Raw genomic sequence first — 24,217 nt, 5'->3', positions numbered from 1 at the left:
TGACTGACTAAGCTGCATGGCTGCTTCATTAAATCAACCCCTTCCAGTGACATGAAAGCATTAATTAACAGCTATCTTTGCCCTTCAGAAGGTTAGGAGGCTGAGTTATCAAACATTACTATTTTGATTTCTTTGCTGTTCTGTGGACGAGCATCTAGAGAGAGTGTTTTGGGCTTGGGTATGCATGTTAACATGCAGAACTAGTTTCTATAACCTGGGTACTCTAGAACAATGATGTCCAACCTTTTTGGCTTAGCAGACTGATAGGGGGGGAGAGGGGTAGTTCAGTGTGAGCAGTAGGCGCGTGTACTTACAGTTCCTTTTGTGCAAGTGCATGCGCCTGTTGCACAAATGGAGGTGTGAGACAGAGCACCCACCTCTCACGCAAGTGGAACCGGGGAGGCGGGTGCACTCACGTACTGCTTGCATTGCCTGGTTCTAAATAGGTCACGGCCCGATACTGGGCCACAGCCCAGGGGTCGGGGACTCCTGTTTTAGAATAAATTTCCTGTTCTGACCTAGGCATCACAAAATCATGAAGCAGACTTCTTGTCCCAACAAAACCCCTTTTTATTAAGCTAATATGGATTCCTCATTCACATCCAGCAAAGTCGCGGCCAACAGTCTTTCAAGGGTGAACTTATATCCACAGACCTTATCAAGTTTGGAGAGCTGCCAGGCCAATATCTTCCAAACGCAATGCTGTACAAGAAAATACTTGGCAAGGAGCCTCTGAGAGTCACAAACAAATATTCACACTAATTAAGCAAAGTAATTGTCTTCTGCAAACTCCACTCCCCTTTTGCTCCTCTTTATTCCCTATGGGAGGGGCCATTCACTGTCCACCTGTGCTTTTATTCCCGAGTCGGCCCTTCTTCCTTAACTGTTTCATTCTCCTGGCAACTGTGCGCATGCGCACATTGGGAACAGGCTCCAGCTGTTCTTCTGTCCCATTGATCTGCAACTCCAAATGCAGCTGATAACTGTCAAATGGCCCTGTCCCCATCTGTGCCTCTGAAGCAGAGCCCTCATCAGAGCCTTCCCCAGACTCCAGGACTGGCCCATATTCCTCCCCGATCTCCTCACTGTCGGAGTCTGCCATCAGCTCCGCTGGCCGCTGGCGGGCCACAACACTTCCAAGTTCCAGAATTTTCAATCGAAGTGTAACTAGGTAACAATTCAGAAGTTTGTTTTTCACATTGTAGATCAGCTTAGATTAGTTGATTGTGTAAACATTGCCAAATTTAGAACTGTGGACAGAACTGATTGGACTTTACAGTTGAAAATCAAGGCAAGATATGGTAAAGCCAAAGTTCTGAGAAGAAATGGCTCTCTGGTTCAGTAATCCACTAATCAACATGTTAGGACCTTGCGAAATGTGCACACTCACTTCTTAATGTCACAGATGTGCTAACAAAAAAATAAGGAGAAGTGTGTGATTCATCTGTTCATGGCTCTTTGCTGTGCTTTGCCTAGGGGTGTGGTTAATACACCTGATGCTACAGACAACTTTCCCAGTCACTAGGAAGTACTGAAAATCATTCCAAGTTCTGGAAACATATGCGTGACCCGTCAAAACCGCGTTCCACAAAAGCGTGGTCGACGAAATCGCGTATGTGACGTCATCACAACGCGACGAAAAAGATTGAAAAATTGCAATAAAAATTAAATTACAGCAAGCCGATTCACATAAAGGTAAGGGTTAGGTTAAGGGTTAGGGTTAGGGTTAGGTTAAGGGTTAGGGTTAGAGCGTTAGCGTTATGTTTAGTGTTAGGTTAAGGGTTAGCATTAGGTTTTTCGTTACGTTAAGGGTTAGGGTTAGGGTTAGGTTTAGGGTTAGGTTAAGGGTTAGGTTTAGGGTTAGGTTTGGGGGGGTTAGGGTAAGGTTTTCGCTTTATTTTTACATTTTTCGATCTTTTTCGTCGCGCTGTGATGACGTCACAGACACGCTTCCGTTGTCCGCGATTTTGTCATCCGCGGTTTTGTGGTAGAACCAACATATGAGACTGGTCAATTGGAATCACAGTTGTAACTTAATAACCTCTGAAGAAGATTTTTATAACCAAGGTTATAGAAAAAGGTTTCCAGTTGCTGCCTATATATGGAAAGCTGCTTTTGAAAAGTCCTCCCACTTAACCTTCAGAAATATTAGCGCTGATGTTGGTTGAGACAAACCTCTCCCTCCTTAAACTCTTGATTTAAGTTCTAAACTTGGCAGCAAGAGAAACCATTCAAAAAGATTCTTGGAGTTCCTTCTCCCCATATCCCTATCCTTTACAAGTCACAATCGTACTTCTAAAGATAGACCCATTTTTGGTTAGCAGATCTAAAAGCTAACAGTCAAATATATAATTGTAGTGCATATAATTGTTTATATAATAAACTGCTATCTTGACCTGCCCAGAAATAATATCAGAAATACTTCCCACAGAAGAATAAATTCAGTCCAAAATAAGATTACTTGCAGTTGCTTGTGCTGAAAAATTATACAGCATTTTCCCTGGATATTCTTGCATGCAATAGATTTTTACATGGTTAAAAGTTATAAATATAAAGTCTGAAATATCTCAGCAAAAAATAAGCAGACTAGATCCACACACAAAAAAGGAAGTTGAGATTAAGCAGGCACTCCCTTTTCCCCTAAAGCTGTCCATAAATTCTCTTAATCCCTTCAGCAAAACTTCCATTGTCTTGAAAAAACAAGAACACAATTCTCTCAGCAGCCTGGTTGGAAAAGGCATCCTCGTGGGGGAGGGGGAGGGGGAATCTTATCACTTACATTTTCTGAAGATCATTGTCTATGAGTTTGACAGTTTTTCCCGCTATGACTGAAAGAAGCCCATTAAATTTGGCAAGCTGAAGAATTGTCTCCTTCAATTGCTGCCAGCAACGGAAGTTTAATGACGAGTTTATGGAAAAGTGAAAGTAAAATTTGAGTGTCACCTTATTAAAGTTTTGGCCACCAGGGGTCCTTTTTTCGCCCTTGGAAAAATACATACAGCGAAGGGAGGGGGTGTGTAACCCAGTGATATTTCTTTGCCCTTGGGTTTCATTCAGGTTTTAAAAATCCTACGTATAGTTATTTTTATTGAAAGTTGTCCAGCCTGACTGTACACTGTTTTTCTTCCATCCTCAATCATCCTTATAGGCTTAAAATGAGATTAACTGAAGGTTTACTGGCATACTGTTGACAAAACAATGATATACCCACAGCAAACCTTCTCTTTCCTGGAATAATGTTTTTAAATATGCTGTCCTACATTAATTTTTGAAAGTAATCCTTCTATAGTACAATCCTTTCCATTAATTAATTATTAACTTATATTACCCAGTTAAAAGCACTTAATCGACTACAAAGAAAGTTTCAATTAATAACCGAGTAACAATATTTATATTGAACACTCCAAATTAGACATTAAGATTAAAAAAGAAGAGCGAACATGCCCACTATGATGCACCCTCAAAATAAAGGGTATCCTTCTGTTCTCAATTGCATAGAAATATAATTACAATAATAACCAACTAAAATTTGTAGGTAGATCATTCTACAAACCTAAAAGCCATTAAACAAAATGGTTAGATGTGCGGGAAATCATCTGTTTCATGAGCAAAATGTTCTTAAATCCTGGAAATACTCTGAAAAATTGGGTACCTGTAAATAACCCATGAATGGACTCAAACATAGGACTGGATTAATGGCCCCCTTCAGATTCATGGAATTTAAAGACGATTCCCCCAAAGAATCTCTGGACAGGTATTCTATCGGTAAGTAAAAACAACTTTCACTTATCTGGGAAGAGGATCCTTTAAACCCACCTGATCTTCCAGGTCAAGAGACAAGAGGCACCACTGAAGACATACTAATGTTTCAGACAGTGAAGGTAGAAGCAGAACAGGGACCACACAATCCATTATTCAATGAGCTAAATTGCTAAGATTATCCTAGAAGGAAAATACCGAGTTAGTGCCATTTGAGAATTCAGCTCGCTATCTTCAGAATATGGAAATAATTGTCAGTGCTATTCCAAACTTTGGGAACTCAGCTTGCTACCTTCAGAGTGTGGGATTAAACGACAATCGTAAGACTTGTGAATTTTTTGCTCTATGTTCAATGAATTCTTATTGGTGGCATAGGGAGTATTGAATATCTGAAGTTGGAGTTTGCAATCAGTATCACCTTCAGAGTTTACTATATAATGTGTTGTTTAGCTTTGGTCCTAAAACTGTCTAGGTGAGCCTGATAAAAACAGGAGGCTCCTAACAATACTGTTACTTGTGATCATTTCCTGTCTCTCTTGTGATACTGTTATGTCATGCAAACAAGATATGCCCATTAAAACAGGTTGAGTAGAAGCTGTGGCAGTAGAAGTATTCAAAGTGCACATAGCATTATTGACTGTTGTTACTACTAGACAATTAGAGGTAGAACTGGAAGAACCATACAGTTCTAGAACTGCATGATATTTTGCACATTAAAGCAATCTGCAAGACAGCCTGCTCCAATTCATTAACTGATAAGAACGGGAAGACTATAATTCTCTAAATGTGTTAGTTTATATGTTTGCTGGGTTTACTCATCTCCTTTCATTTTTCTTATACATATTTTAAATGATACATAATTTCTTACATGGGCAATAATTAAAGCTCCAGGGACATCATTATCATAAACAAAAGATATTTACAGGAGAAACAGAAGATAATCATCACCAAATTGTCTGAGTGCAATTTCTTTATAAAGCACCTTGTAGTTTGCAGGATCAAAATTGCTTAAATAAATCTTAGTGTTTTAATAATATTCCTTCTGTAAGTCTACTGCTTTCCCAAGGCTTGGTTTCTTTGTGCTGTTTCTGATTATTGTTGGTGGTATTATTTCTATTTTGGATTTTTAAAAAAGGAATGTGCTGTATTACTTATTTTTGTGCCTATCTGTCTCTGATGGGGATAGAGACTGTTCTCTAGCTGAAAATGCTTTTCTGTTTATTTCTCTTTTTGGGACCACATGCTGAACAACAAAACCCACTACGAAGCCCCAGCAGCCACTTCCTTAAGCATTATCTGTCATCACTCTATTGCTAGTTTTTACATGCTTACTCTTCCTGTTTTCTCTGTTATATGTAAAAGATGCATGTACTGTAGTAGTAGCTAAGCAACAAGGAGTTTCAAAGTTCAAATTTTCTGATAAACATGGATATCGTTTTTTGTTTTAGTTTTTCTTCATTTATATTATTCCCTAGCAACAATATGTTTGGTGTAATGGTTAAGATACCAGGCTAGAAACTAGGAGACCATGAGCTCTAGTCCCATTTTAGGAAAACTGCTTTTGAATTCTTGCTAAGAAAATTATAGGGACATGTCCAGGGCTAGGCAGTCATCAGGAATCAGTCCTGACTTGGAGACACAACATCTGCAAGATGGTTATGATAACTGCAACACTTTAGTGCAGAAAATTGATGTGTTCAAATTCAGTAAGACTTTTTTTTAAAAAAAAGAAATTACTAGTTATGAGTTATTTTCTTCCTCTTTTACCATTTCAGATATCAGGGGAGAAACAAAATTTTGGCTCTTGCTCTTCTGGCAGCCTCAACCATTGTTTTTGTACTTGAGAGACCGCCTTCTGCAAATTACCTCCTCACGACCGATTAGATCCCACAGATTAGGCCTCCTCCGGATTCCATCAACTAGCCAGTGTTGTTTGTCGATCCCCCGAGGGAGGGCCTTCTCTGTGGCTGCTCCGGCCCTCTGGAACGATCTCCCCATGGAGATCCGGACCCTCGCCACCCTTCAGGCTTTCCGCAAAGTCGTTAAAACCTGGCTGTTCCGGCAGGCCTGGGGCTGATGAGTTCCCAGCCCCACTCGAATGATTGCGGCTGTTGACAAGTTTTTAATCTGTTTGTATTTGTCTGTCTTTTCATTTTTTGTATTTCCCCTTTCCCCTATTTAGTTTGTTAGCCGCCCTGAGTCCCCTTCGGGAATAGGGTGGCATACAAGTTCAATAAAACTACAAACTACAACTTTTGATGCTGTTGTAGTGTAGTTTTGATGTTGTCTCTCCGTCTTCTGGGTCTGCCTTGTGTTCTTTGACCTTCTCCTCTTTTTGTATATGCATTGTTTGGCATAAGACTCCCACAACATGCTGTCCAAGTGAGCAAACCACTTTATTTACCGTTTTGTGTGTAGTTTAAGATATGCCAATTCTTTCTCTTATGGTCTCATTTCTGATTTTATCTCTTCTGGTCGCTCCAGCAACTTTCCTCAATCATCTCATTTCTGTGGTGACTAACTGTTGTTTATGTTTTGTTGTAAATGTCCATGTTTGGCCCTGGTAACATAGGGTGGGGATGAGTAGGCCTTATATGAGATGCTTCTTTGTGCTGATTGGTACTGCCTTATGTTGTAGGAGTGGAGCAAGCTGCCCATTTCTGGTTTGCCTTATTGCATCATACGTGAATCTCTTTGTCCATTATACATCTTTGATGAACATTTATTCCTAGATCTTTGATCTTTGATACTTATCATTGTTCCTTCTATTACTACATTTAGGGTATGGTTTTTCTTATGATTATGCTGCCAAAATATTTGCAAAATCATAAACGTAAATTAACACACAATACAGAAAAAATGCCGAGGCCATAGAAAGAATGCAAAGAAGAGATTGAGGCCAAATCATGATTTGTCCTGGATGGTATTAAGGATTCCAGCCTTGGGCGGGGGTGGTGGACTAAAAGACACCCCAGGTTCTTTCAGTCCTATGATGCTATTATTCTAAATGAATTTCTTCATTTTGTCATTAGACTCTCATGAAACTCATCAAGTTTTTGAAGAATCTTAGGGTTCCATGGAGCAACCTAAAAACCCTGCTCCATATATATGACATTGAGACTTTGAACGACTCCTCTGCTAGAACCTTTGATCCAGGGCTTTCATGAGGATGAGTTAGCACTAGGATGTGTGAGAGTCAGTTTCATATAGCGGTTAAGGTGCTGGCCTAGAAATCAGGAGACTGTGAGTTCTAGTCCCGCCTTAGGCATGAAGCTGGCTGGGTGATTTAAGACCAGTCCTTCTCTCTCAGCCCAAATCATCTCACAGAGTTGCTGTGGGAGAAGGAGGAATATTAGGTATTTTCACTACCTTGAGTTACTTATAAAATAATATGAACAGGATAAAAATCTAATAAATAAGTAGTGAATCCCCCCCCCCTCATTGTGTGGATTTTCTATTCCTTCCCTATCCTTTTTTGTCATCCTTGCCTTATTTTTTTCTTTGTATTGTCCATTATTGCATTTTTTATTTTTTTATTGTTGACTTGTTAGAATTCATTATCACTGAATACTTTTAAAAATCAAAGGGTGGTATCTCAGAATTGCTATTCTCTCACAATCTTTATTCTTCTACCTGTAAGAACAAACCAACTCCTCTATTAAGATAATCACCAGAAGCTGTGCTTCAAAGGATAATTGCATGGCTATAAAAAAATAAGCTGTTCTCTCTTTTTCACATAACCTTGATTTTATCCCTTTTAGGCACCCTATGATTTTTTTTTATTAAAGCCACCAGTGGGTAATTTCAGTTTCAATTGATTGATATGGCAGCTTTTTCACTTATTTGCTTTGAAATTAGGTTGCTGCACTTGAACTTGTTTTTTTGTTTTCAAAAGAGTTTTGCTTTATTTTTACATTAGCTGTTGTGACATTCAGTAAATGGAAAAGTGGTATCTAAGTTCTCCTAACAATAATAATAGCAATAGCACTTAGATTTATATACCTCTTCACAGTGTTTTACAGACAAACCACTCTCTAAGTGGTTTACAGAGTCAGCATATTGTCCCCAACAATCTGGGTTCTCATTTTTCCGACCTCAGAAGGATGGAAAGCTGAGTCAACCTTCAGCCACTCGGGATCGAACTGCTGCCAGTCGGCAGAATTAGCCTGAAATGCTGCATTCTAACCATTGTGCCACCACAACTCAAATAGGACACATGATAAAGGACTTGAAATAGAAGATTATAATGCAACCTGGACACTGAACCAACATGTTTGCTTGACCAATTTCTCATTAAAATATATATTTATTTATTTTAATTTCATCTTCTTGTGAAAAAATACATTTTTCTTTTTTGATATATATATATAAAGAGAAGGTAAACTAAATTTGCAGTTAGAATTCATCCTCACTATCATCAGGATGGTCACATGCAGAAAAGGTACAAACTGTTAAGATCCAACATTGAAGCACATATTAAAACAACATACAATTCCTTTCTTGATGTCATCCCTTTTTAATTTTTTAAGCAAAGTGTCGAAATGGTAGCTTGATATGAAATTGCAGGTATGGACAAACATTAAAAATAATTCCAAAGTGCCTTGGAACAGAGTACAGCCTCTGTCACATTCATTAAAGCACCAACAGCCTTTTACTGAAGCTCACATGGAATAAAATTGTGCTTCTTTAATGAAAGGGGGTGCTGTGCTTGTGCAAATCCAAGTAATTTCTTCCTAATTGTTTTTTAAGCATGCGCTGCCCTGGTAAATGTCAAAAATGCATTTTATTTTGCTTTTTTGTGAAACTGAATTTAGTTTTCCATATTTTGGGCAATTTGCTAAATTATAGCTATAGTCAGACATTTACCGCAACAGATATATAAGAGACAGACATTTATTTTAATGTTGTTTTTAAGGCACATTCAGTAAGCATGTGTATTCACAATTTCCTTTGGTCCTTTTAACAGTTGAGGCTGTTTATCCAGGTAAGTGAGTATGCAGTTTTCCAAGTATATCTTTATCCTGCCCGTAGACGGCTACTGCATGTACTGTATGGATCCTCTGTACACCACCATTATGTCCAGGGACCAAATGTTTACCAAGTGCATTACTAGTTCTAGCTGATTTATTTTGTACGTCGTATTCTCCAGAAGAGTGTGTTTGTGCCATGTCTCTAATCCAATCCTCTTTGAAGCTGGAAAACAAAGAAGACACATTCTTTTTATTTATTTAGAAGAGAAAAAAAACAATAGCTTTGGTTTAATTTAGTTACAGTATTGCAATTTTGCCTGGCATTTGAAATTAAAAGCACAACAAATAAGAATGTGAAATGCATAGTTAATACTTTTGTAACTTGAATAGTTATAAATCTATTCAACAATAGTTGCATTCATTTAAAACCAGTCTAAATGCCAGATGTGTACTGTTTGATTAAAAAAAACAATAAAAGAATATAGAGAAATACAATCAATTGTGGTTATGTGCATGTAGAAGTACTTAAAATCATAAACTTTATTCCCTGAAAAGGCATAAAGGCAAGACATGTTTGACAATTTTAAAATATTAACCAGTTTAATAATGAAACATGTTTTGATTTGTGCAAATAAAGATTTTTGTAGAGAAATCAATTATATAATACATATATATTATAAAATATTACACACACACACACACACACACACACACACACACACACACACAGCTCCTTCCCATATTTGGGTAGACCAGATAATCTGACAGAAGAAAAAACACTTAATCTCCCCCCTGGTTCAGCTAATAAAGTGAGGATAACTTGTGGCTTAGAGGTTACTACAACTGCCTAATATGCCCAAGTTCGGATCCTAGAAGGGTATGGCCAGCTGATGAGAGCTAAATAGCTTGAAAGAGATCTATACTAGTTTTCCTTTATCTCTTTATCAGTAAAAATGTAACACAAAATAAATGTATATATAAAATTTTGTTAACTGTATAACAACTGGATGAAGCTAGAAGACATAATTATTCATTTTTTCACTGAGATAATTTGGGTCTTGAAAATGGTGAGGAAAAATTTCACTGCCGAATAAACAAGGGAGTCAAATGTTCTATATATTATATACATAAATGTTATATACATATATGTATATGGGAATGTGTGCTAGTTATTACTTATTTGGGTTTAGTGATTTCTTTTTCTTTTATTTATTTTGTGTTTCGGGGTGGGGTGGGCTGCACCAAGGGAGATTCATTCAATTTCATTGTACACATGTTGTACATTGACAATAAAGGTTTGATTTGATTTGATTTCTGCTCTATGGGTCTGGGGCAGAAGTAGGTTGCTATTTTTTTTTTACCTCCGGTTTGGGTGCGCTCCTGCGCATGCGACGCTTCTGTACATGTGCAGAAGCATCTGGGCGCTACTACTGGTTCAACCAATCCAGGCTGAAGTGGCAGCAACCCACCACTGGTCTGGGGACAGAGGAAATTCTAGGAAGTTTGGAAAGTTAGCATGGATTATCAAAGCAGAATAGTTCATGTCAATCAACACTCATGTTTCTGGAAAGAACTTCAGATAGCTCTTGACTTATGTCTATTAGTTCGATGACTGTTCAAAGTTATGGCAGTGCTGAAAAAAATGAATGTGTGACCCTAAAATTCTGGCCATTGCAGCATCCCCAGGGTCACATGATCGCAATTTGGGTCCTTTGATGCCTAACTTGCGAGTACAAGATCTCAGAGAGCTATGGTCATGTGATCACCATTTGTGATCTTCCCTACTAGCTTGTCACAAGCAAAGTCAATGGGGAAGCCAGCAGGAAAGATCAGAAGTTGCTCTGATAAGTCATTCCCACCTCTCATCTGTGTGCAACCTCCACTGGCTCAGGATCTTTCAGCTCACATGCAGACTGCCCTGGGCCTTCCAAGCTCTTCCTTAACTTCTGTAGATTCATGCGTGGCCTTCCTGGGCCTCCCCAACTCTCCCTCTGATTTGCACCCAGCCTGTGCTGGGCATCCAAAACAGCGGCGGTTCCTGCCAGTTCTAACCTCTTCTATAGAAGAGGTTCCACAAATCTATAGTGCCATTTAGAACCGGTTCCAGCTCCCTCCCCCAGCCCGCACACATATCACCAAGATGAAGAGCGAGAGGAGGAATTCTGGGAGTTGAAGTCCACAAGTCTTAAAGCTGTTAAGTTTGAATACCCCTGGGGTTTTTTTCTAAAGGGTTAGGGGTGCAAGGGTCTTGTAATTTGACAGCTTGAAGACTTGCATGCTTCAAATGCCAGAGTTTCTGAGCCAACATTTTGGTTGCTAAGCAAGAGCGTTGTTAAGTGAGTTTCACCACATTTTACAAGTTGGCCATGTCCACCCAGTCACATGGCTGGCAAGCCACTCCCACTCAGTCACATGGCCAGCAAGCCACTCCCACAAAGCAGGTCACACGTACAGAAGAAGTTCTTAAAAAATTTGAAACCCACTACTGATCCAAAGCCTAGTCTGGACTCGCACACAGCTTGCGGTGTGGCCTTCCCACAGCTTCCTGCATCTCTCTGCAGCACCCTCATCCCGCCCGTAGCGCCTTGATATTTCCATGAGGGAATTCTGCTACTTTCCCATTCAATGACCCAAGAATCAAAAACTAGGAAGTCTATTCTCAACTGCACCAGTTTTGCATTCTTCATACTGACCTTTACTGGAAAGAAGCTTTTGCATAATCCACATCTACACAGCCTTCTTTATGGCACATTCTTCACTTGGATTCCTTGGAATTCTATTAATTTATTGTTTCTGACATTCAAACACCACTTTTGCAATGGCCTTAGGGAGAGTTGAAGCTATGCAAGTTACAGGAAATAATTCACCGAATACCACACTTTGTGCTTCTGACATTGTATTAATGGATTAATGACTTTGGATACAGCATTGGATTTTCCCAAAATAATAAAAGTCAGAAATGAAACTGAAAGGCCAACAAGGGAGGAAAGGATGTACAATATAATTTGAAGGGAAAGGTGAGATTGTCAGCTATGTCTGTCTCTGATTCTAGCTTCTGGAAGCCATAGAATATCATTTTCAATTTTAAGGTGTGGCAGAAGGCAATAGTAATTCAAATAGAAAGTTCCCTCAGACACAAATTATTTAAAAAATCTTTGGTATTTCCAGCCACCAAACTTATGTTTCTGTAACTGACTGTGTAGAGTTGTTTTTTGAACTTGGCAACTTTCAGATATATGGACTTCAACTCCCATAATGCCTTAGCCAGCATTAAGTTGCCAAGTCTGAAAGACACTTCTCTAGAATATTCTTTGAAGTTTTATGTCAAAGAAACAGCAGGTAGAATACTTTTGCCAGGGTAAAACAAAAGAAATCATTGAAATAATTACATTAGGCTTAAAACACCGGTAGACATTGAATAAACATCATTAAAATCTGTACCTTAAAATCTCAATAAAACTCAATTTGTCTAAATCAAATTATCTTGACTCAAGTTTGATTTTTATAAGAATAAAACATAATTGTGAACAGAGTGGGGACTGGGAAAATCAATTATCTTTAGGAATTATATTAAAACATCAATCACAATGTTTTTAACAGCAACAATTACTGGAGATTTCTTACATCCCACGTTTATAGAATTCCTAAGAAATCTCCTGAACAAATCATTTCTATCAGAATACTTATCGCTAATAATTTAATCAATTAAATTATCAAATTACTATTAGAGCCCTATATTCTCTGAGCGAATTATTTTTGCTCATTTTATTCTCACATTGCTGATTCGGGATCACCAGAAACTCATGACAGATATTAAGAGTATTAACGATTTGATTAAATATAGATTATTTTCTCCCACCGTTATTTGTGTAAATTATTCAAGATGGCAAACAAGCCTAATGCTCCTTCCTTTTATTTTCCCGTCACAACAACCCTGTGCACCTAGACATAAATTGTTTCAACTCCTACCGTCAAAACAACTCTATAGAGCACTGCACACCAAGACAACTAGACACAAGAACAGTTTTTTCCTCAAACGCCATCAACTCTGCTAAACAAATAATTCCCTCACCACTGTCAAACTATTCATTAAGGCTGCATTACTATTAGTCTTCTCATCGTTCCTCTCACCCATCTCCTCCTACTTATGACTGTATGACTGTAACTGTGTTACTTGTATCCTTACGATTTATATTGATATTGAATGTTTCCTGGTTGCTTATTTGTACCCTATGACTATCATTAAGTGTTGTACCTTATGATTCTTGATGAATGTATTTTGTCTTTTTAGGTACACTGAGAGCATATGCACCAAAGACAAATCCCTTGTGTGTCCAATCACACTTGGCCAATAAAGAATTCTATTCTATTCTATTCTATTCTATTCTATTCTATTCTATTCTATTCTCTATTCCAGGGGTATCCAAACTTGGAACTTTAAGACTTGTGGACTTCAACTCCAAGAATTCCCCAGCCAGCATGCTGGGAAACTCTGGGAGTTGAAGTCCACAAGTCTTAAAGTTCCCAAGTTTGATCACCCCTGCTCTATTCTATTCTTATTCTATTCTCTGTGTTGACAGAGACTGACTGGCCTAAAGTCACTTAGCTGGTCTTTATGCCTAAGGTGGGACGGGAACTCACCCGGTTTCTAACTGGTGGCTTAACTCCTAGACCAAACTAGCTGTCTATGTTACCTGGAATAGACGACTTGTGAAAACAACTCTAATAGGAATTTGATCATACAGCAGATTTTTTGGGGTGGTGGGGGTGCATTTTATGAATATTTCAACTCACTTTGGCTTTATTTTCCTTAAAACTTCATTATTCTCTTGCAGATGGCAACTCAGTCACAGATTGTGTGAAACTGGAAGGAGTGACCCTGATGTTGGTAGGAATTCGACAGAAGTGGCAAAATAATCATAACCTGGATAATTTAATCTTAGTAGAGAAATGGATGCATGAATCGACAGTGTTGAGAAATATAGTTAAACCTAATTCTTAACTGCAAAAATTAGAGAAAGTGGAGTCACCAACACTGCTCATTCGATTATACCACATTCACTGTATGGAAGAATACATTGAGATGCATTAGTTCCTGTAATAAGCTAGCAGTTAATTAAATTTTCACCTTTCATTTAGCTTACAGCAATCAAGCAATGACTATGGGGTCTAGCAGCATCTGTAAATTTGAAACTACAGTAGATATTGTAAGTGCTATCATTTCAACAGAGGGATGACTTCTTTGTACTTTTAAATTCTGTAGTAGTTTAGTTTATAAGAAATGCATCAAAGGTGTACATAATATGACAACAGGATGGGCATGTGCATAAATATGCATTTTTATTCCTACAAATGCATATGAATAACTGTATTTACATGTAGATTTCACTTGTAGAATCAGCAGTATCTTTTGACAGTTTGATTGGTGTCTGTAGTTTTGGTCTTATTTTGCATTGCTCTTTTTAAAAAAGAAAAAAGTACAGTAAGCACCAATGGCATTCAGAAAAATTCCCTTAATTTTCCTTTGTTATTATTGCTTCTTGCCAGAAGGGATAATTATGTTAATAGCACAAGCAATAAAAAGATGCCCGCACAGTTAAGACATTATAAGTGTGGTCATATATTTCCTGACAGATGTTAAAAATGGCTTTGTAAATAAATTTCTTCCAAAAGGGAGTGGAACAAAAATTCTTGTTCCAAAATATCCATTTTAGTGGCAGTAATAGATTCTTTATGAGAAAATCAGGCACAAGGGAACAGCATAATGTTTGCAACAGCATAATACTATATAAAGAAAGCAGAATTACATTACTTTAAATATTGTTTGATTTCGTTGTCTTCACCAAAAGGAAATTATTTAGACTCAAAACTGCACAACAATCTGAAAATCACTGATTTATCTATCTTTTAATTCAAAATAGTTTTATGCTACTCTATATCCCCCCAAAATCAAGGGGGTATACAAAGTGTAATCAAAACAAGTCCTAATAAAGTGGTGTCCATGTTATATAGTCCTTCTGCCTGTATATCATTTCTGCTTATTTAAGAAACAGGCATAGAGCTTTGCTATTTACTTTCAACTGTTATATTCCATACCGGTTGTACATGAACCTCATTCTCCTGGTGTTTTGAATCCTACATTCCCCTCACTAATAATTGTTGTGATGCAAAACTGTGAAGTAATTGCATGGGTGCTTCACAGTCTATTTTATTTTTTTCCTTTACGTTGTCCAGAGGCATATTGGAGTTGGACAGCCCTGCTTAATAAAAATAGTACAGTAGTCGTAGTAGTAGTAGTAGTAGTAGTAGTAGCAGCAGCAGCAGTAGCAGCAGCAGCAACAACAACAAGCAACAACAACAATAACAACATCGACAAATCACTAAAGGGATAAAAATGCCATATATCAATTCTGTGATTTATCTACATCTCCTATCTCAAGGGTCCCCACCCCGCACCCTCGGTCCATGGACTAACACCATCCCAAGGCATGCCAGAAACCGAGCCGCACAAACAAGGAAGCCCTATCTGCAGGATGCAGGCAAGATGTGAACCCACGTTCCCTCCAGTCCGTATAAAAACGTCTCCACAGAACCAATCCCTGGTGCCCAAAAGGATGTGGGCCACTGTCCTATCTATTTACTTGGATACTGAAGTCATACAAACACAGGGAACTCCATTATATCGATCCATTCTGCTGCTCCAACTAATCAAGTACTGTTAATACTTTCTGGTCTTTCAAACAAATATTTTTCTCACTGCCCTGAGCTCTCTATGGCCTCAAAGACTATTCCTATCCACAGAAATAGGTGCTGAAAGAAGTTTTAAATAGATAAATGACAGAAATTTGTACTACAACCTTTAAAAAAAGTGTTAATTGAGGATTTAGAAAAAAAAACAAGTTAGTAAAAGTAAGATTGAGGCTTAACAAATGCCAGAGCACAGAAAACAGAAGGGAAAAGAAAGAATTACTTTATATTAGAAAACAGAGGCTACACCAGAGTAGTATATCTTATTGTCTACCTTTCTCATTCATGTTTTTGATTAGAATTCCAACTACTTGAATATAATATTGGGGAATGTTTCATTAAGATGACTTTAATGAGTCCTCCATTCCTATATATATGAAAACTCCAAAGCCTATAGAGCTCATAAAGCAGGGTTGGTCCCTCCAGTCTAACCTCTGTAACCATCAGATTATTTCCTAATTTTGCCACTGAAATTGGGTGACAAAACCAACAAACCAAGTGATTTTTGTACTTTTTAGTCTCACAAAAATAAATATGTAATTTACATGTGAAATTATTTCCCAGCCCAGTTTCCCAACAACCCATAAAAATGCAAAAAGGTACTAATGTTTCTAGGCCTGGTTATTTCCCATGTAGACTTCAGCATCTGAAAAAAAAAATCCTACATATTTAATATGAAAACTTTATCCTATCTTAAAGGATCGCCGTGTAATAAATCTAAGTAGCCCCAATAATATGCATCCTAGATACCACTTATTATTAGTGATAGTCACATTGAGGGGGAATGATGAAAGTCATGCTTAAAAAGTCTGGAGGTCACCAGATTGGGGACAGACAGATTAAATCTATAAATCCAATAAGATCTGGCAGCCATCCAGCTCCAAAGCCCATTAGTGAAACTGCTTATAGATTCTTGTGTATCAGCCCTTCTATCTAGAACAACATTCTTTTTGAACTCCACAATTCCTGGTTTTCCAGCAGGCCTGGGAGAGGCTGATTTGTTTGTGATATCTCTTTTATATGCGGCCTAATTAGTTGCAACCTATTGCTGTTAATTAGTTACTATTGCTGGTTTTTCTTTTATTGTTTTAAAAACTGTATTACTTGTGTTCCTTCAAAAATTGTGTGTAAGTTAAATAAATGAAAGACTGAAGATGTGGAAAAGGAAGGGAGGATGGGATGGGATGGGAGGGGAAAATTGTGGTATTTGATGCCTTGAGATGTGGTGATGAATAGTAATTTAAATGTGTTTTGAAAGATCAGAAAAATCAGCAAAAATGTGTCAATGGTTGCAATTCTATATGCTAATTCTGAAACAACATTATGCCTAAAAGGACTGCTCAGCAGATAGTTATAGAATTTCTCTTAGTCATTAGGACACAATAAAGCTTTCAAATATAGAGACAATAAACCGATTCCAGGGTGGGATGAACAGCAGGAAAGAAAGACTGTTTTGGAAACCAGCTGTAGGACTGTGATGATTATACAAGCAGGATTTTACAATTAGCAGAACCCTGTGCCTTTTATTTGCCTTGAATGTAGAACGTTCCAATGATCTGAGACATAAGTTAGATCAGTCTTGCTTAACCTTGACAATTTTAAGATATAGGGACTTCAACTCCCACAGTTTCCCAGCCAGCACACTTAGGGAGTTGAAGTCTGGAAGTTGAAGTCCCTACAGCTTAAAGTTGTCATGATTGAGAAACACTAGTTTAGAAAAATGGCATGGATATCTCATTGACAAAGTGAGATAACAGAAGCAGTTATTATTTCTGGGAATAGAACAGCTAGTTTTGTGACATCAAATGCCACTTATTCAAATATGCAGTGTTATTAGATTTTGCGGCTGCTTTTAACAATAAAACATCTATTGTAACTGAAATTTTTGTTTACTGGAGCCTGATAATTAGGTATCAGCTCTACTTTCTTGTATGTTTTAGATCTTTACTGCAAAATAAACATATTACAGCAATTTCACTCATTTTGATGTAGCGCTTCCTTTTCCAGGTATATTGTTAAGTCAATTTGTGGCAGAAAAAATATATATGGTAGCATCTTAACAGGTGATTAAAGCCCTTGTCTACTCAAATAGAAAACCCTTTGAATTTAGTAGTTTTATTTCCAAGTGAACTAGTCAAGATTTGAACCTTGGATTGCTTTTTTTTATTTGTAAGCTCCCACAGGCAATAATCCATTTCATTTCAAATGTTTATTCTTTTTTTTCCCAATGGCAATTTTCCTGGAGGCTCAATGTGTTTCTTTTCATTAAATCCTCCACTACAACTCTCAGCTAAAAGCATCCTGATTTAACCTTTTAAAGACTCCCATAATATAAGTCTTTCAGAGAGAAATCAACATCTAAAAATAACCTGCAAATACTTAGGCTGGAACAGTGCGAACAGTAGCTCTTACCAACCAACCAACCAAAATATTTTTCTTTGTTATTGGTACGTAGCAGCTGTGCAACCAATCCTCAGAAGACAGTCTCTCCTACTTAATGAAGCCCATTGGCTTTTTGCTGTTCAACCAGCAATTAGATTACCTAACCAGTGACATTTTCCTTTTACAATTTCAGCTAGATAAACTAGCAATAACTTTTATCAAAATTCTTTAGCTTTTTTAAAAAAATGAATACAGAGTTTTTAGAAAAATCAAACATTTATTTTGCAAATCTACATACCAGAAACCCACCTGTAGCTCACCAACTGCATAGTTTGGTGGATGCATCTACTATATATAATGATGTTTCATAAGAAATTATCAGGATGATGATCCTGCAGTCCTGCAGCCACAGGCGACCCTTGGTCTAAGTTCAAAGTCCTCCTTCAGGAGGTCAGTTTAGATCTTTGGTAAGATTTGTCTCACCCTTCTTTGCCAGGTGCTATTTGGTGATGACAAAGTAGGTTATCTGTATGAGGAAAGAAGTCTGTGTTGGGGAATAAGAATTGGTGTCTTCAACCCTTCATGCCCTGTACTCTCAATCATTGCTTGCTTCAATTCCATTGACCAATCATCATTTCAGGAGTTCCAGGAAAAAAGGGAAGGTTGGAGACCATTTGTCACTTATCTAGACGTGCTAGTTGGACCAATGATTTCTTGAAGAGGGGATGCATCATCATCTCCTTTCAGGTCAATAATACTACCTCCATCCTGAAGATGCGTACACAATCATCCTGGTTAAGCTCCCAACATCTCCAAACACTTAATAAGAACCAAGGTCTAAACCATAAGTGACTGCACATCAGTCCTTAAAATGGGCAGGCTCAAACTCATCCCAGATAATCCTGCAAGAAGTCTGTTAGACTATCTTCCTCTATGTCAATCCTGAAAATAAGAAGGATTAACCAAACCCAATACCACAACCAAACAATTGCATTTTGATTCTCTTTGTTAACAATAGTTCCTACCACTCTTCCTTACCACCCATCTATTTCTATGAAGATAGTAATCCCTAAACTAATGATCTTTTTGTTACAGTGCGCTCTTTATGCTATTCCTGAACAGGTGTTCAGAGAAGACAGCGTACTTTGTATTGTCCATTGTATTACTATGTGTGCTATCTGTGTTCTTGGGTAACTCCTTACCCCAGCAAGAAAGGTCATCCAGCACAGCATCTCCAGGAAACATTGACTTGACTTACTCTTCCGCCCCAAAACGCTAATCTTCCTTTCTCTGCAGAAATCTCCTTTTGTACTGCCTTTCCCTGAACAAGTGATGCCCATACAAACAAGTGGACATTATGAATGCTGTCTCTTTACCAGAGGTGGGTTCCTACCAGTTCAGACCAGTTCAGCCGAGTAGGTAGTAACTCGGCCTGCCACGCCCCCAAACCGGTTCTATTGCCTGAACCGCCATCTTGATTTTTGGTTCTGCGCATGCACAGAACAATCTTCATTGCAGCAATTTATTTATTTTTTGCATTTTCTAAGATTGTGCGCATGCGCAGACCTTTTTAGGTGCAAATTTGCATGAGCTCAAAGTACGTGTTTGGTGTGCACATGAGCGAAGCGAGTGTGCATGCACACAATTTTTTGCACGCCAAACTGGCAGTAATGCCGGCAGCAACCCACCCCTGCCCTTTACACTTTTTGTCTTTGCTCTGGATAAAGTTTTAACATCACACCTTTAAGTCTCCTGCCCTTTCTACTATGGCAAGAGCCATTAATGCTGAATTCAAAAGCTACTGACTTATTTGCTTGCTGGCATGCCTCAGACTCTTTTGGCATTACATTGAACTGCTCAACTGCCTTGGCACAAAGTCTTCTGGTGTGTTTAGTTTCTACTTTGATTTTTCTGTTTTTTCTGCCTATATAGTTGAACTCTGTGTGAGCTCCATTAGAATCAATTGCTTCTAGAAATCATCTCTTCCCTGCCCTTCTCTGAACTCACTCTTTGTCCCTCTCTCTCCTTTAATTGAATGTACTGCATTCTTCATAGCTTAGTATTAACTACTTGGATCTCTGGGTTAGCTTTTACACTGCTGATTGGAATGAATTAATGTTCAGTGATTAGCCTCCTTTGTTTTTTAAAAAATAAAGTGCATTGCTTCATTATTCATTATAACTTTATTCTTGGATTTTTGAACACTTCTGTTTGTTTCTAGCCTCCAGGGATCCCCTGTTCATTAAACATTTTTTTTGCCAAAATCTAAACATTCCTTAACATGTTGACATCTAAAGGTGGCCAAATCACATAGTAACAAAAGGGAGGGCAAGTACTTGAGAAAAAGGGTTTAAATTCATTTCTTGCAGCAATACTTAAAGAAGAAGGAGCATATGGGAGAATGAGCCCATGCAGTAAGTTCATTTGGTTCTGAATAACAAATTTCTGTTCTGACCATCCAGGATTTCAATGGCAAACCATTTAAACTATTGATATATTTGCCCCCATGTTGGGGAAAAAAAGGCATTGCTTTGCAGGATGCTGTAATAACATCCAAGTAGCGGAAAAGAAACTTTCAGCCGTTTGTTAAAATAAATTAAGATAAATGTGAGGACTGTCTAATGTTCAAAGTTGACAGCTTCTTTCTTTTCAGGATAATAAAGAAAGGAATTGCCCTTGGTGGATAAAAGCTTGGCATAGGTTTCCAGAGCATTTAGCTATTTGGCACATTGTCTTAGCTTAGAGAGGCATAACAATGTTAAAAAAAAATAGCAATTGTTATGTGAGGACAAGAATCTAGGAAATAGGGTGCAAAAATGACATCTAATTTATTGTCTTCCAATTGGATTTCTAACATTAGACATGATGACCCTTTTTGAGATTGCTCTTACTCCAATCATTCCTCTTTACTGCCATGCTGTTAACAGCAATTTATGTGTTCGAATCATTTGACTCTATCTAATTCATTATACAATATCCCTTAAGTGACACACAAAACTGGCATCTCATCTGTCAGCTTCAAGGTTCATTTTCCACACAATCCAGTGGACCAATGGCAATATATCATTTGATATAGAGAGAGTGCCATATACAGATCTTCAGTGTTACTGAAATAGATGTAGTAAAAAAAATATCGCATGTTGTTTGCTTTGGTTCATGGGACAAAGGTATCCTTAGGGCAGCTCATGAGACTAATCAATAAAACAAATCAAACTAAACCTAAAGTTAAGATGGAAGATTCTACCTTAATTCCAGTTCCATTTCCTTTGTTATTCTTTTGTGTTTAGTCACATTCTTAGGCCCATCATAGCTTGGGAATTCTACTGACTCCCCCTCTTCGTTTTTAATTGGTTAAATGGCTCAAGTTGGCTCAAAAAATCAGCCCCCATGGTCGTGGGAGTATGACACCATCACTAAAACTTTGGGATTAATCATTAACGTAAGCAGGAAGCAGCTAGCCCAGAGGAATGGACATATGCTGCTCTTTTGAGGTGATACACTTTGTTACTGTTGCTATCGTATGCCAGTCATTCATTAGAGACAGTAGCAATCATATGCCAAGCAAAGTGGTAAGTGATAGACCCTCACCCACTCACCCAGCTTGGTCTTAATCTCTTCTGACTGGTTGCAGTACCTTGCGGTCATGTGGCTATGATTTGTGACTTTTTAACTATTTTCCAACAGGAAATGGCAATCCACCCCACCCACCTATTGCATACATGCTTAATGACCACAGGATTTGCTTAATGACTTGTGATTCACTTAATGGTTATCATAAAAACAGTCAGAAAATCGAGTCAACCCACAATGGTAACCCACTTAACAACCATTAGGACTTAGGATCAAAATGCTGGGCTTTATTGCGGTTGTAAGTCAAGGGCAACCTGTATTTGGAAGATTAAAAAATATCAGTATCTCAGACCTTCTAGGAAGAACTGCCTTGAGTTACTGGTAACAATAATTTTGCAAGGAATGACTACCAGGCAAAAATGGAGAAAAACAAAGATGTTGATTATTACTAAAGTGTATATACCAGGGGTGCTATTCAGCCAGTTCTGATAGATTCTGGAGAACCGGTAGTGGAAATATTGAGTAGTTTGGAGAACTGGCAAATAGGCTGGCCCCGCCCTGCTGCCTCCCAGCCGATCTTCTTTTGTTTTCCTGAACAGGAAAACGGAGCTGGAAATCAGGTTAGTGGGGTGGGGAAGGAATGGGGATTTTGCATTATCCTTCCCCTGCCATGCCCACAAAGCCACACCACACCACACCCACAAAGCCACACCCACAGAACCGGTAGTAAAAAAATTGAATCCCACCACTGGTATATACTATACTAGAAATGTACATTATAACCCAAATAATAAAGGTAAGTTAGAACAATAGTTTCTTTGCCCCTTGGGAAGGTCATAAATTCAATCCCTGGCATCCTGAATTGATAGGCCAGATAGGAATAAGAAAGACCGGTGTTGCTGGTCAGCAGAGACAAGGCTGGGTTAGATGGACAAAGGGCTTGATATGGTATAAAAAAGGTTTCATATGGAGCTAAAGTGGTATTAATGAGGCCATAAGGAGATTCCTTTGTCCTTCTACAAGGGCAATTTTTGGCCCAGTGGTTGGTAGACTGGAAACTGCAGCAGGAATAATTGAATGCTGGAAGTCCTCCAACTGATCCAGTACAAGGCAGCACTAACTAATGGGGTGCATAGGACTGGCTTTTTAGGGAGACTCGGATAGCCATACAGTGGGAGCAGCAGGCTATTATATTATCTGCTCTGACCTTTGTAAGTTACTGCAAGGCACAGCAGCCATTTTACACTTAGCTTTCTTTCTATCACTAGCAGCGACAACGGCAGTGATACTTTCACAAATTAAGTGTGGAAGATGCCGCAGTAAGAACTTTTCCCATTATCAGAAACAAGATGGAGCAGCTAATGAAGCTCAATTTTAAACAGATTTCTCTTCCAAAGAGACGAAATGGCATTAAGTAGTTAACAGACAAAATTCTCGCAAATTTTGTCCTGTTACGTACATTTTCATTCCTATATGAGTGTGTGTGGGGGTGGGTGGGTTTGCACCTGTGTTAGATTTTGGATTCTCTAAAAGGGAACAATCTTGGTGAAATAGTGAAAGTAGGTTTTAATTTCCCAGCATAATTGCAGCAGTGAAGCAATTCCTTTATTTATATTTAGCATTTTTTATTTTAAAAAATGGAATCTTTTTACTAATTGTGAGAACTTTTATTTAGCTAAGTAACAAATACTATAAACAGTCTATGATTACTTTCAAAGGTAAATCATCATATGGGTTCATTTAGGGTTAAACATATGCATTATATTTAATGCACAACTTGAAGCTTCACATCATTTTAAAAATATAATTAAAGATAAAGGAGATATAGGTTTTCTATACTATTACAGTATGATGGGAGGAGATACACACTCTTGGGAGTGTTAGTAAAAACACTAAAGCTGATAATGTCAAATTGGACTACTTTCCCCCTATCACCCAAATAAATCTGATGAATATGGTCCCTATTCTTGTTTGATGCCACAACGGTTCACCTTTGGTATGCATGGAACAACTTCTTGGTCCACAATTACAAGTCCTGCAGGAGAACTAACCATCAACTGGCTGTTACACAGACAAATAAAGAGGCTGAATATTTTTCTACTGTCAGTTGTTCTCCATTTCTTCCATTCCTGGAAGGATGAAATTAAATGTGGGAGATAAACTAGCATGCCATGCACTGAGCATAATATGCAGCTTGATTCTAGATCTGCGGAATGACTGGAGATGCAGTTTAACTTTTATAGCTCATGTAGCATTATCATAAATAAAACTGCACAGTATAACTACAGTGGTGCATTTTAAATTAGAGGAAGGAATGCAGTGAAGGCCTCGAGGAGCAACTCTGAAAATGATCTAGAGGTTTATTTTGCAATATGGTTTCTGTGTGGAAAACAGAACATTCAACAGAGCTTTGAATGACAGAGTCATTTTAGGCACTCTGCAAGATGGAGCTGTACACAAAAATGACAAAGAGTACTGAGAGGTGTGTGGTAAGTAGATTGTCCAGTCATGTGTAAAAACTGCTCAGGAAATGCAGCACAATACCAATTGGTCTCTTCCTTACCTGCAGAAGCCTTGGTTGTCATACACCACATTACTACCATCATCAGACTCTGCCTGGATTTTAATATTTTTGTTGTTGTTGTTGTTATTCCTGCCTTTCAAACCAAAGTAAGCTGTTTGCATGTTTTCTAGCTCTTCACTTCTCAGCTGGTACCAGAACTGCATATCCCTGTTAAAAAGAGGCACTGTTATCATCCGTAGAAGATCACAGCAGATGTGTACTGTGC

The 24,217-nt window shown here is 38.1% G+C and overlaps 2 protein-coding genes across 3 annotated transcripts in view; both read right to left on the bottom strand.

Annotated features, from left to right (window-relative positions):
- CARD19 (caspase recruitment domain family member 19) overlaps positions 1–2,906 on the bottom strand; it is a 33,929-nt gene extending 31,023 nt beyond the window's left edge. For both annotated transcript variants that reach the window (XM_014061335.2, XM_014061337.2), the window contains exon 1: positions 2,780–2,906. In XM_014061335.2, the coding sequence (XP_013916810.1) occupies positions 2,780–2,795 (16 nt within the window). In that variant the 5' untranslated portion in view covers positions 2,796–2,906. The remainder of the gene's footprint in view (positions 1–2,779) is intronic.
- Positions 2,907–8,638: 5,732 nt separating this feature from the next.
- Positions 8,639–24,217, bottom strand: part of SUSD3 (sushi domain containing 3) — a 54,452-nt gene continuing 38,873 nt past the window's right edge. The window contains exons 4-5 of the mRNA XM_014061334.2: positions 23,992–24,159; positions 8,639–8,952 (exon numbers count right to left, since the gene is read on the bottom strand). Coding sequence (XP_013916809.2) covers positions 8,736–8,952; positions 23,992–24,159 — 385 coding nt within the window. The 3' untranslated portion in view covers positions 8,639–8,735. The remainder of the gene's footprint in view (positions 8,953–23,991; positions 24,160–24,217) is intronic.

The sequence above is a fragment of the Thamnophis sirtalis genome, unplaced genomic scaffold, assembly GCF_051295495.1.
Source record: "Thamnophis sirtalis isolate CommonGarterSnake01/CBP01778 unplaced genomic scaffold, rThaSir2_p1.2 scaffold_3, whole genome shotgun sequence".
Classification (NCBI taxonomy): domain Eukaryota; kingdom Metazoa; phylum Chordata; class Lepidosauria; order Squamata; family Natricidae; genus Thamnophis; species Thamnophis sirtalis.
This window is presented reverse-complemented; position numbering and strand designations above follow the sequence as displayed.